This window comes from Cuculus canorus, chromosome 1, assembly GCF_017976375.1.
Source record: "Cuculus canorus isolate bCucCan1 chromosome 1, bCucCan1.pri, whole genome shotgun sequence".
Lineage (NCBI taxonomy): Eukaryota > Metazoa > Chordata > Aves > Cuculiformes > Cuculidae > Cuculus > Cuculus canorus.
The window spans coordinates 36,456,802-36,470,811 of NC_071401.1; the positions used below are offsets into that span (position 1 = coordinate 36,456,802).

Here is a 14,010-nt window from a genome sequence, read left to right on the forward strand (position 1 = left end):
GCTCTTTATTGGTGAACTCTTAAGACGTTTGCTGGATGTTGACTAATTTTAATGAGTCGTTCAGTGTTCTTGGTTTGTGTTACCTTATGTTCCTATGTTGTGAATGAAAAGGAATTAAGAGTTTTGTACAGTACTTCTTCCTCAAAGTGGATTTCTTACAGTGTGTTCCCTCTAGGCCTAGTGTCTATTACAGTAGTGCTAGGATATTAAAGAAATGAAATTATAACTGTTTCCCCAAGTTACCATGTAACAGTCATACTCGTGTTCAGAAACTTTTTTTTCCCAGCCCATATTTTTTCTTCTATTTCCCTTTATCAGCTCTAGTGCTCCTAAAATTCTTTTCCAACGCTTACCACTTTCAAATATTCCATCAGATCAATATTTTTCCTTTCAGTATTTCTTGAACGAAGTAAATATGTAGATATTTTAATCTTCCTTTGTGAATCATTCTCCAGTCCCTTGATTATTTTTTTTTTCTCTGAATTCCATGTAATTTGTCAATGTCTTTCTGGTATTGGGATGCCTAGAAGTAAATGCAATATTGCAAATATGTGATTACCTCTCCTCTCATTATTCAGAGGCTATATTTATTATTGCTGCACGTAGCAAATTCACATCTAAGTTACTATCCACTGTACTTGTAGACTTTTTTTTGTTATTACTGCATCACAGATTTTTATCTACCGTTTTAGATCTGTGTTCCTACTACGTGTATTACCAGATACTGTTCCTTACATTCTACACACACTTCTAAACTTCTGAAAGCTAATATTTCTCTTGCTCTGGCAGATTATTGAAGTGATCTTGCTTCTTGAGTTTGTTGCCTATATGACTCATATATTCAAGGAAAATTATTTTCTGTGCTTTTTTTCTGAAAATATTTGTTAACTTATGTTGCTGCCCTGGGGACTGACTTTTGAAATTCTCCATCTTGCTTTTGTTGGATTTCCTAGCTTTTAAAAACCCACTCCCATTATCTCACTTATTGTATTAAGTGATTATCAGCACAGAAACAGTAGTTCCTATATGTGTGTGAATTCATTCATACATGTATGTGTGTGTGTGTGTTCTATGTATGTATGCTTATGCCTACTCATCTATAGTGCATTTACCTACTCTTCCATTTAAAACAATGCTATTTACCTGCAGGAGGAGGAGGAAGAAACATATGAGCAAACTCTAGAATTCCGCAGAGGAGGTGATGGTCAGCCAAGACGGTCCACACGACCTACTCAACAATTTTATCAACCCCCAAGAGCTAGGAATTAATTAATAAGAAACAAAAGGTAAATATATGATCTTGACGTTTCATTTATGGATTTAGCTTTCAAGAAAAGTAGACCCTGATTGTCCTATACTTCAGTGTTCTTCAATCTTTGTGAAGTTTGTGAGAGAACTTTCTATAAATTTGCCAGTTGTTGATTGTAAAAGAACCCTTAGCATTTGGTTGCAGGTGATGAATATTTTGAACAAATAAATTATTGCAATCGGCATTTTGCAAACAAATAGACAACTTAAAATTCCTAGAAAAACCTTGTTTCTCCCTTTTCTTTTAAAGTATTAAGCAACAGCATCTGTATGACTTACTTTGCTTAATAATGGTAATCTGTTTATAAGAAGCAAGGTCAGAGCAGAAATAGCTAAATCTACAGAGATCTATTGATATTAAACCATTGTTTTATCATTTGAGTAGAAGTTTTATGGCTTTGTCTTTTTAGTTTAGAAAGCACTTGTTGCAATCACCTGTGTGGAAGATGTTTGGCATATTGCTTCTAAATTTTTTTTAAGAAATATTGGTGTACTTATGACAGAAGTTGGATATTTCTGTTTCTCTGGATTTTGTGGCTATAGGAAGAGATTTAATATACCTGTTAGAAGAGGCAAGGCAACAAAAATGCTTTGGCAAATACCCTTTTAACTTTTCTTTATGTACGGACTTATGTCCTCTGAGCAAGCTTTTACTTGATACATTGTCACCTGAGAGCAGCAGCAAGTTTCTCTCATTCACCTACATCGGATCAGTGGCTTCTCTGAAATGAGTGGCTGCAGTCCCTGCTGAACTCCGTATTATCTGTCTCTGCCCTCAGTCCCATGTTCTACTTTTTATGTGCCGTTTGCTAATAGATACTCTTTCTGTTGTTATGCTTTGCATGGGAAGGAGAATTTGCGATATGAAAATCTTGAATCTGTTAGCTCACCATTGAATGGGGAGGTAAAAGCCTAAGAATCTTTATGTACTCTGAATCTGAAGGATATACTTGCAGCTACGTTTTATTAAGCAGAAATTAAGGGATATGTATCATCTTCAGAAAATACAGAAAAAACAATTCTTTTGCTAGACAAATGAAGTATGCTGTACTGCTTTAATTTTACTTGTGTATCTTCTAATTCCTTAATTTTCAAACATTGATCAAAAGTCTGTTCTGAATAAACAAAGCTTTGTGAAGTTGCATGCTATTTGCAGAACCTCTACAATGTGGGGTTTTTTTCCTTAATCTGATTTTCTCTACTAGCCCATTTATTTTTACTGAGCTTTTTTTAGTTCCTTTCCTTGCTCCAATTCTCCATGTTCAGTTGACTTAATAGGTGCTGCTGATCTCTGCAGATTTTGATGTTTCTGACATGTGGTAGCATATGATTTTACTTTCGTGATCATATGCTAGAATACCCTTTTCATTTAACGGAGTACTGACAATATAAGAGCAAAAATTATTCCTGACTCTCACCAAGTTAACAATTCTATTTTTGCTCATATCATTCAATTTTCTTTTTTAGCTTAGTGCATCAATCACTATTAATAAATGTGTCATGAAATAATTTATGCAGAAATAGTCTTGGCATGTGCACTGAGCTGAGTTCTAAACCAGCTCAGCTGGCTCAGAGGAGTGTCAGTGTGATCAGTCAAATTAAATGTGCTCAGTTTAGAGAGCAGTCAAAACCAGGGAGGTTTTTTTGTGTCTTTAGGTAATATTTTTAGTATTTCTCTAGTTTTACAGTATAAATCTGGAAAACTGTATTTGACTTTGGTTAGCTGGGACCGGGAAGAAGGCAGACAGATAGAGAGGTAGTAACTCCTGTATCTCAAGAAGAGTGAATGAATTATTGGTAAGTTAGGGAACAACCTTTCTAAAGCACAGGTGGTTGTTCTTTGCAGGACTTCTTATACCTTGCTTTGAAGATTCTAACAGGATTCTGATTTAAATGTACAGCAGACTAAGTATCAAAGCTACCTACCATAAAAATAGTTCAAATAGTGTTGTTTTCTTTCAGACGTCTCTGAAGGGGGTTACGATCTGGTGATAAATAACGTCAGTTAAATAACCTTAAAAGCATTGTCAACAAGTAGCAATGGACTCATCTAGGAAAAAACAAAGTTAAGATTTATTTTGGAAAATGTGTCATGAAGCTGAATGTAATTTCTCAGCAAATACTAACTCTGCTTTAAAGAGAAGAGGGAGCTTCAAAGGGAACTTATTGCAGCTTTTCAGTACTTTAAGGGGGCTTATAAGAAAGATGACAGACTTTTTAGTAGAGCTTGTATCAGAAGGACAAGGAGTAATGGTTTTAAACTAAAAGAGGGGTGATTCAGACTAGATAGAAGGAAACATTTTTTTTTTTATGAAGAGGGTAGTGAAAAACTGGAACAGGTTGCCCAGAGAGTTGGTAGATGCCCCATCCCTGGAGACTTTCAATGTCAGTTGAAAATCCTGAGCAACTTGATCTTGTTGAAGTCATCCTTGGTGATTGTGGGAGGATTGGAGTAATGACCTTTAAGGCCCCTTCCAACCCAACCCATTCTATGATTCTGTCCTTCTGAAGAGCTTTTTGTCACACTGTTCTACACTTCATGTATTAAGAACAATTGCTTCAGAATTGCAGCAAGTCATGACTTGGTGTTTATTATGAAGACAGAGTAATAGAGTAGTCATGTTATGGTGATTCTGTGATTCTAAATATAGAGTGATCAGTACCTCGCTGTGGTTGCAGTTGACATGCAAATAATTGTTTATTAATATCGAGCAGTGTGAAGTGGAGAACACTAACTCAGAATTTTATCAGAGCATTACATTGAGAGCCCTTGAACCCATTCTAGATTGTTCAGGATATGATTCAAATACTAGCTTTAATAGGTCTGTGAAATAAGACACTCCTAGAGAATAATGATATAAGAATTTAACAATAATAAAAATACATACTGAGTTTGCACCTCCTGTGTAATATGTCATGATAATGTAAAAAAGAAGGGTAACAAGTAATCAGAAATGAGTGTTTTGAAGGGTCATAGCTCTTGGAGGAGCTTCAAAGAACCTAAAAGTGTGAACTTACAAGTGCTTGGTCATTATCTGTTTCTTGGGTTTTCCTTTGCTACTCCATGACAGAATTAATCTACACCTTGTCACACTTGCTATAAAATCTGTATTGAAGTCCTTACCAATGGAGAAACTGCATTTTTGTGAGAAGTTGTTGTCAGAAAGCGTTCTTTCCGTGTATCATGTTTATTGTGTTGAAGTGCAACCTTCAGATTTATTCTTTTAAAGACTTAGATCTCTGTAAGTGCTGAAAAGCAGATATCTACTCTTGGAGGAAGTAAATGAAATAACAGTGAAGTGTATGTTGCACAAAGAACCTACAGTTTTAATGCTTCTCTATTGGTTTGTTGTTACTTTTTTTTCACTCAGAAACCTTCTCGGGGTGAGGGGAAAATTCACTGGCAGCTCCAACTTGCTGAAGACTTTCAGAAGAAATTCTGGCTTTTTCCAAGCAACAGGGTGGAACAAAGAAAGCTCATGTGAGCAGAAGGAATTTGGACCCGACACCGTAAAAGACTTTTTTAAAGTTCTTAGTTATATGAGGCTGAATACTTTTTACATATGAAAAAGGCAACTTGTCAATGCTGCCATCAATAAAACCACAGTGCACTATTCTATTCTTTGCCTTGTATTTTTTTTGCTGAGCCTTCATTGTTAGTTAACATAATGTAATGTATCATTTTTTTGGTTCTAATATTGTTTCTAGTAAAGTAAAAGTAAAACATACTTTCTCAAAAGCAGACAGGATTGGGCCTTTAAGCTAGCATTAGTGAAACATGTTAAAAATTTTCAGCTAATTGTTGTACAGTGACATTCTGAATAGATTTTGACTGCATTTTCCAAAGTTGCTGAAGGCCAAATTACAAATTTGCCTATTATGTTTTTCATCATATGTGACTAAAGGGTCAAAGGGGAGAAAAAAAAAATTCAGTTTCAATAGTAATTTTCTAAATAATCTTAGGTAAATATTTTCTTTTTTAGAAATATTTATATTACAGAAATAGAAACATTTTTAGAAGGTACAGGAAAGTAGTTTAAACAAAAAATACCGAAAGGTGCATAAGAGTATTTTAAACGTGTATATGTGTATACATGCACACATGTGCAACCTGTAGAATAGTAGGTTCTAACTTTCTTGTAGCTTTAAACTCTGCTTTTATTGCTTCATTTTATTAAATTGTTTCAATTATCACTGACACTTGAAATAATCTTATGTCAAACTACCTTTCATTCTATGCTGTACCTTTGAATCTTATGTGTTTATGACAAATAGTTGAAATTTCACTATTTCTTAAACTGAGAAGCACTCAAGATCTGTGTACCATACAAATTCTGTCTAAGCTTAATTCTGGTTGTTTAATTAAGATGGAAATATGTTTTGAGGTAGTTCTGTAAAGGCAGAATTTTACATGAGATATGTATTGATGGTATAAGTTGTACAATTAATTCTACTGAATTTCTCTGAGTGCTCATACAATGCTCTGGTTTATTTGGATGCAAAGAAATTTTATATTGATGATGTAGTTGAATGTATTTGCAGTACAGAATGTGGATTACTGTCCAAATGCATTTAAATCTTACCAGACACACAAATATTTGCAGAATAGTAAGGAACCATATGTTTTGCTGCCTTAATGCATCCTAAGCAGCTTCTTGAGAATTATAATGCAACTCATTACTAATTCTAAAGAAATTTGGAACCTTAAAATGTGAACTGTACAGTGGTGAGTTTCTTCACTATCAACTGACACACAACAAATTTTTGAAGTATGTTCGATTTAAGTTAGAAACCACTTTCCAAATACTTTGAACCATCCCCGTCAATTCTGCTAAATTGTACCAGCGAATAAATAAATTGTAGATCTAATACATTGGATGTTGGATGCTTTACTTCGAGAATTATTGCCACAACCACTGATTGCAGTTATTCAGCTTCCTAAAGTGATGCAGCCCTAGCACTGTTTTAAAAAGGAGGGTTTTTTTTGGTTCGTTTGGTTTTTTTTTGGTTCTTTTTTTTTTTTTTTTATGGAACAATCAATGTACCAAAGCAATTTCTGCTATTAAAGTAATTTTTCTGTTCTTTTGAGCTATCATTCTTGCTGTGAACTAAATCATCAAATTCAGAAAACTACAGTCTGATTTAGTGAACAGTAAAGAATAAAGCCTACTTATGTAAATTTGAAGACTGTAGAACTGCAGTGCAGCATTCCTCTGAATGGGTTGTGGCACATGAAATTACCACATGTATGTCAGTAGACAAAGGAAATATATTTGAGAATGCTGTTTTCACTGGTGCTGAGGGAACTGGAAAGCCAGAGTAATCAAACAACTGGAGAGTCTCCTTGAAAAGACATGTTGTTTTTGTGTGGTTTATGATTCCTTTGTGTTTTGGTTTCAGCTGAAATAACTTGTTTTAAAAGCCCTGCCTGTTTAGGATCTGAAGAACCAGTGACTGAGTAGATTAAAACTATTTACATCAACCTGTTCTGAAAAGCAAGAATTCTTATGTTCAATCTCATTGATTCCTATCTCTGAAAACAGCACAATGATAGACTAGGTATGTATATAAATTATTTTCTTCATTTGTATAATGCATCAAAACCACATATATAATAATTTGCTAGTCATAATGTAGTCAATTTTACACATACAGCAACAACATTAATTTATTTAACTTTCACGTTCAGAAAAAGTTACCATGACTGGATAGGTTTTCGAAACTGATGTAAAAGTTAACTTCTAATTTGTCAAAAGCAACAGCAAAAGCAAGCTTCTCGTGTTTGTTGGGCAACATCTGTGTAGTTAAAAAAAAAATGCTGATAAGGAGCACTGGATCCTGATTGCGTATATAGTTATTTACTAACTTGGTTTCTGACTCTATTTTGGAATGTTCTTCACTAGCTGTTTCTAAGACAAACCTGTTTACCTTTTGCAAGCTGGATGTGAGCTAATCTGTGGCTCTAGACCTGTGAACCAGTAGATCCTTGGTCCATGGCAATCCTTTGCTAGGGCTATGAATACAGCTTATAAGAATTTATGTCTTGAATTTAGGAATGCAGTTCTAATTAGGTTTCCTTGCCATGGACTTTTATATATTTTTTTTTTTACCTATAGGAAATTGAAAAAAAAAAGATAGAATTTGTTATTTAGATTCTTGTAGAAGTTATGTGCCAAGTTGATATTACTATAATTGAATAATTTTTTTTCACCTTTATATTGTTGAGATGTAAAATCATTTTGAAACATAAAGTGGAAAGATTCTGGTTGTGTCTTACATGTTTTCAGGCTTTTTAATCAAAATCTGATTCAAGTTGTCATGTTTTAATTTAAAATTCTTCCTTGGACTAACATCTTCTGATAGATATTCATATATGTTTTTATATATGTATGTTAATATAGCTTTTTCTTTTGTCATTAACAGGTGCTTTCTTATTAAGTCTTCGGCAACAAATGTACAAAGCATTTTGAGGATTACTTGTCACTCTTCCAAGAAACACTGCTGGAACTGTCCCTGCAGAATCTCTCTGTAATGACTTGAGCCTTATGCAGATGAAACTTGTTGACAATATGGCTTTCCAAGGCAGTATTAACAACATGTATTTCCGTTGGGTGGTAAAAGGTTGCTGTCACAGGAAGGACAAATCTTATCCACCAGAAGAACTTGACATTAGATTGAGTAAAATCTTAATGGAAGATGAAGATTTAGCTTGAGGTAAAACTGAAGACACATTTGCAAGAGAACTCCCAAACAGACAAACAAGCTGTTGAAGGTTGATCTAATGTTAGCCAGGTAGCTGAAAGGATCTGGCAGTGTAGGGTAAACAGTCCTTTTCTAGTCTTATGGTTGGAGGGGACTTCATACAGAAAAAGATCTCCAGTGCTTTTGTGCATAAACAGGAACATATTGTTTGAAATGATTGTCTACAGATGCTTTCTTGAAGAAGAATCTTATTTTGGCTGTCCTCTCATCACATGACTTGATCCAACTCCAGTACAATCTAACTTTATTGAGAACTATGTAAGCCTCAAGAATGTCTAATGGCACAATTTAGCTACCTCAGTTTAGCTTTCTACTTGTTATACAACTATTGTGGTGTTCTCTTGTTCTTTTTTTTTTTTTTTCCTTTTCTGCAATGTTTTGGAGCAGCGTGTTACAGGAGAGCAGCTAAACTATGGAAGATACTTCAGACATGTAGGCTCTGACCTTCTCATAGCATGATATGCCTATGAAAAGTTTTGTGTATTAGTGGTATCCTTCAAAACGATGATAAAGACTCATAATTCTATTCTTCTCTTTTTACTATATTCATTTCATATCTATTGCTTGTGTTGGCCTGTTCTGGATTTAAATGACAGTTTTGGTTTTGGGTTTTGAGAATGATTCCAAGTTATTTAAAAAGTAAAGATAGAAATTATATCAATATGTAATTTTCCCAAAACATGGAAAGACCAGAAAAAGACACGTGAGTGTTGATGGGCAGAATTATATTCTGGAAATTCGATGGTATTAATGAAACCAGAATCTAGTATTTATTAAAAATATATCTTAAATGTGTTCAAATAAATAGGAACTGTAGGAAGGCAAATGATTAGGTGGGTAGTAGCAACAGAGCACTATAGGTGGTCTAAAAAAAAATCTGCCACTGTTTCTAAGGAATATGTTTGCATTGATATTATCGTGCCTTGTAAGATTTAATGCAACTTGACTAATCTATTTCTATCTTAAAATGGATGCATAGGTGAGTATTGTGCAGAAGATACTAATGTCATTTTGAGGCAGTTTAGTATGTCATGGGATATTGAATGCTTTGCTTTTGTATTACCTACTTCTAAACTGCAAAGGTTAAAGAATATAAATGACACTTAATAGTTGTTTTATAGTCAAAGTAGTCTTAACTCCCAAGTGTATTTTGTTAGTGATTAGATGAATGGCTATGTCTCTCCTAAAACAGCTGTAATCTTACATGACTGTGCACAGATTTAAGTCTCAATTAACCATCTATTTTGTGCTGATTAATCTTCTGTAGCTATTTAGCAAATGAACTTGGATTTTTGCAATAATAATAAAAGTAAAAATCAGAAAACATAAGGGATGCTCTATCATTTTGACATGCCACAAATGAAAGTTATTTTTGTATGGGGATAGAATATCATACGCAAACTCAGTGTTCCGTGTCCTATTTCATTGAGTAAAATAGCTTTTTTCAAAATTGAAATTTTTTTTAATGTAAAAATTTAAATCCCTCCCTCACCCCTGACAATTAAAAAATATATCATCCCAGTTTATTTGGTGGAATAAGACTGGTGATCTACTCTGGCATTTCACTGCTCTTCCCATATCTGTCTATTTGGGTATATTACAATCAAATTCTCCCAATAACAGATAGTCTTCATGGCCAGGTACAAAGTGTGGTTTTTCTCCAGCTGGTTGGATTAAAATGTATATCAAAACTTGATTTAATGTTTTACTTGGTAAAGTTGAGATATATCATGCTTACTTCAATCAGGAGTTGGAGCTATAGCTGGTTTTTAGTGTACGATGGAATTCAGCATGGAATCATAGAATCATAGAATGGTTTGGGTTAGAAGGGACCTTAAAGATCATCCAGTTCCAACCCCCCTGCCGTGGGCAGGGACACCTCCCACCAGACCAGGGGCTGCTCGAGGCACCAGCCTGGCCTTCAACACTTACAGGGATGGGGCATCCACAGCTTCCCTGGGCAACCTGTTCCAGTGCCTTCACTACCCTGATTGTGAAGAATTTCTTCCCAATGTCTAATCTAAACTTTCCCCCTTCCAATGTAAATCCATCCCCACTTGTCCTATCCCTGCATGCCTTTGTAGCAAATCCCTCTCCAGCTTTCTTGTGTGCCTGCTTCACGTACTGGAAGGCCATTACAAGGTTTCCCCAGAGCCTTCTCTTATCCAGGCAGAACAGCCCAACTCTCTCAGCCTGTCCTCACAGCAGAGGTGCTCCAGCCCTCTGATCATCTTTGTGACCCTCCTCTGGACCCATTCCAGCAGTTTCTTATCCTTGGGATTCGAGAACTGGGCACAATACTCCAGGTGATATCTCAAGAAAGCAGAGTAGAGGGGGAGAGTCTCTTCCCTCGACCTGCTGACCACGCTTCTTTTGATGCAGCCCAGGATACGGTTGGCCTTTTGGGCCAGCATGAGTGCACGCTGCCGGCTTATGTCAAGCTTCTCATCAATGAGCACACCCAAGTCCTTCTCTGCAGGGCTACACTCAGTCATATCATCCCCCACCCTGTATTGAAACTGCAGGTTGTCCCGACCCTGGTGTAGGACCTTGCTCTTGGCCTTGTTGAGCCAGTTTTACTTGGTTGCTATAACTTTGAAATGTCGTTTTCAAAAGGAAAACTAAAGAATATGTTCTTACAGCTGTACATAAAACACTGAAACTGTAACCAAATTTGAAACAAGAAGCTGATGCCTAGTGCATCCTTAGAAAGAGAAAAAAAAGAGTCCCTGGAGTTGTGATATCTTAAAACATGTCATGCACACCAGCCAAGAACTTTTTGCACTCTTTGACTGTCGAGTCTGGCATTTTTTCCAGAATACTGATGATCTGAACAATTCTGGTATAGAATAGTCAACTTTGATAACAACTTACCCTAGCACTTCATTCAGTCTCTGTACCCCATGAGGAACCTGGATTTAGTTGCCTCTGGCGCTCTGGCTTTCTCGTAGCACTTTACAACAAACCAGACACAGTTGAGAGTCTCAGACTGAGGTTGATAGAGAGGTAAAGATACTGACATTGGTTTAAAAGTTCCTTCTAACTCAGTGTGAGGAGCTGTACTATATACTTGGAAAATATGGAAGAAGGGGGGCCACTGTAGTTAAATGGCTGTTAAGGGTGAATGCTGTATCTTTAACACATTGCAAAGTGCATTTGTGCATACTTGAACAAGAACAAGACAGGTAGAAAAATAACTATTTAAATAATCAAACAGTAACAATTTTGCCAAATAAAGCCTGCCATGTGCAGAGTACTTAGCATCTTGAAATGCAGCCACCTCTTGGGTAAAATGCACAGTATCTGTAGATAGAATCTCAAATTTAAGATCATTTGAATATGTCATCTATGTCAGCACCGTTTGTTTGGCTTTTCTGTTTTGCATTAATATGGTTATCTTGGAGTGGTTGCTAAGTTTATACTGTTTACTTGCGGTGTAGGTGAGATGCTGTTATTTTCTAGTGGGCCAATTAATCTGGTGGCAGACACTTTTTGATGTTTCTTTTCATTAGTGGTTAGAAATAATAACTATATGTTGATGTTTCCTTGATATTAATGGAGGCCACTCTTCTAGTGAGAGAAGGTCATATAAACTGTAACAGAGGAATTGTGGGTCATATGCTGAAGCCCAGCCGATCTGTAGAACTGGACTTAGGTCCTCATCTGACCAAAACATTGATATCTTCCTCCACAATATTTGTACCACTTCTGCTGTAGAGAAAGCATTCATGAATGATGAGTCATGCAGTTTCTTTGTTATGTACAATTATGTTCTGTTCGAGCAACAAGTGCCTGTGGGCTGATCAATGTGTCTCTCAAGAAAATGTGCCCATCGTGTTTGTCTGAATGCACTGTTCAGTTGGGCCATTTCTGACTTGTAACCTGTAAACTGCATTAGTAATTTTTGTGACTTTTCCTTAGCTAACGTAATACATTATAATTCAAAGCCAGTGTAATGCAGAATAATAATGATACTTGGTTTTCGTTTGGTATGATGTTTTTTTCCAGGCAAAAAAATTATCATAAAATGGGGAAAAGTATTCTGGTTCTGGACTAAATAGGCAGAAGTAACACTGCTGTGTAGTTTTGCCTCAGATCCTTTCATCAAAGACTGCTTATCAGTGCTAATTTATATTTTAATGTCACATTTTTAAGGCAACTTTGACTATCATCATATAGGCTGTAGACTTATCTAGCTATTTCTTCAGCAAAGCAAATGGGAATCTCCCGAGTCCTCTGCATATAAGGACTTTGTTAGGTTTTTGTGGACATTGATTAACTTTTTCCTGTGATAAAGTTCCTTAGCTCTTGAAAGCACTTAGCTCTGTTATTCCCAATTTCTCCTGTTACCAGGTTGTTACAGAATTTAATTCCTCAGAAGGCTAAAAGTCTTATAATTGCAGCCTGAACGTATTCAGTTATACACGCTTGTACTTGTGTCACCATTGACCTTCACTTTAAAGAGCTCTCATCTGACTCTTGAGATACTTGTAGGCAGTTTCTAAACTGTGCTGAATGAGGGCATGGAAGAAAAACATTCTGTGAATTGGTTCAGTAACCATTTGCAGTGTGGTACCATGCTACTGCAGGAGTTGTATGACTCACATGGTCCTTCATGCTTGTATTGTGTGCAGTTAGTTTCCAGTTGTATATGCCTTCATTGAATTGATGAATTCTTTAAATGTATTGGTTCATATGCCTTTCTTCTAGCAATCAGAGAAAAGAACTGTATACTATCACAGAACAGTGCAGTTTAGAAGAGTCCTCAGGAAGTGTATGTCTAGACCAACCTCCTACTCAAATTAGGGTCAGCTATGAGATCAAATGAGATTGCTCAGGGCTTTATCCAGTCAGGGCTTTAAAACATTCAGAGATACAGATGCATAACATTTCTGTGCTCCAATGTTTGTTTGTCTGTCTGTCCTCATGGGGGAAAAAAAATCTTTTCTTACATGCAGTCTGAACCTGTCCTATTTCAATGTGTGCTTGTTGTCTTTTATCCCTCTGCTATGCACCACTGTGAAGAGCCTGGCTCTGTCTTGATAAATCTCCTTATGGGAAGGCTGCTGCTAGGTCCTTCTGCAGCTGTTTGTCCTCCAGGCTGAACAAGCCCTGTTTCCTTGGCTTCTCCTTTCAAAGGGCAAGTGCTCCTGTCCTTGACATTTATCAATGGCTTCTTTGTACTGGTAAATCCAAAACTGTATATGATGTTCTGGGTGGGGTCTAATGAGTTCTGAGTAAAGGAAGATGGTCATTTCCTATGATCTACTGTCTATGCTCTTGTTGATATAACCTAGGATACCATTGGCCTTCCTTGATGCCAGAGCATACCACTGGCTCGTATTCAGCCTGCTTTCTATCAGGACCAACAGGTCTTTTTTGACAAAGCTGCTCTCCAGCCACTCTCCAGCCTGTAGTATTGTGAGAGTTTCTTGTTTTCCAGTGTTGGATTTTTTTATTTGCCCTTTGTTTAATGAGATTCCTGTCAGCCCATTCCTCCACCCTGTCTAGGTCCATCTGGATGAGAGCCCCTGTCTTCAAGTATATCACTTTGTTCTCCTCCCAGCCCACCTCCAGTTTGGTATCATTGCAAATTTTACGAGCCACCTTCTCATTGCCTCTTTCAGGTCACCAATAAAGATGTTAAACAGGACAGATCTCAGGGTAGACCCCTGCGGTAATCCTGTTGTTACTGGCCTACAGGCCAGTGTTGGTCTGCCGCACCAATGTAGCGTATCAACACTCAGTGACTGCTCTGGTCCTTGAATCATCATCTATTACCTTAATCATCACAGATCATAAAGGAACATCAGTAGGACAAAGCTTAGTTGGTAATAACAAGAGGTAATTATTCAGGCAATTGGGTGCTTGTCAGACTGTGGTGATCTGGGCTTCAGAAGGCAAGTGAAAACTTTAAGAGGGATTTGCAGAAAGGCTATG

At 36.5% G+C, this 14,010-nt stretch overlaps 1 protein-coding gene across 2 annotated transcripts in view; it reads left to right on the top strand.

Annotated features, from left to right (window-relative positions):
- Positions 1-4,924, top strand: part of TDRD3 (tudor domain containing 3) — a 104,013-nt gene extending 99,089 nt beyond the window's left edge. For both annotated transcript variants that reach the window (XM_054069587.1, XM_054069597.1), the window contains exons 13-14: positions 1,150-1,286; positions 4,680-4,924. In XM_054069587.1, the coding sequence (XP_053925562.1) occupies positions 1,150-1,269 (120 nt within the window). In that variant the 3' untranslated portion in view covers positions 1,270-1,286; positions 4,680-4,924. The remainder of the gene's footprint in view (positions 1-1,149; positions 1,287-4,679) is intronic.
- Positions 4,925-14,010: the final 9,086 nt, after the last annotated feature.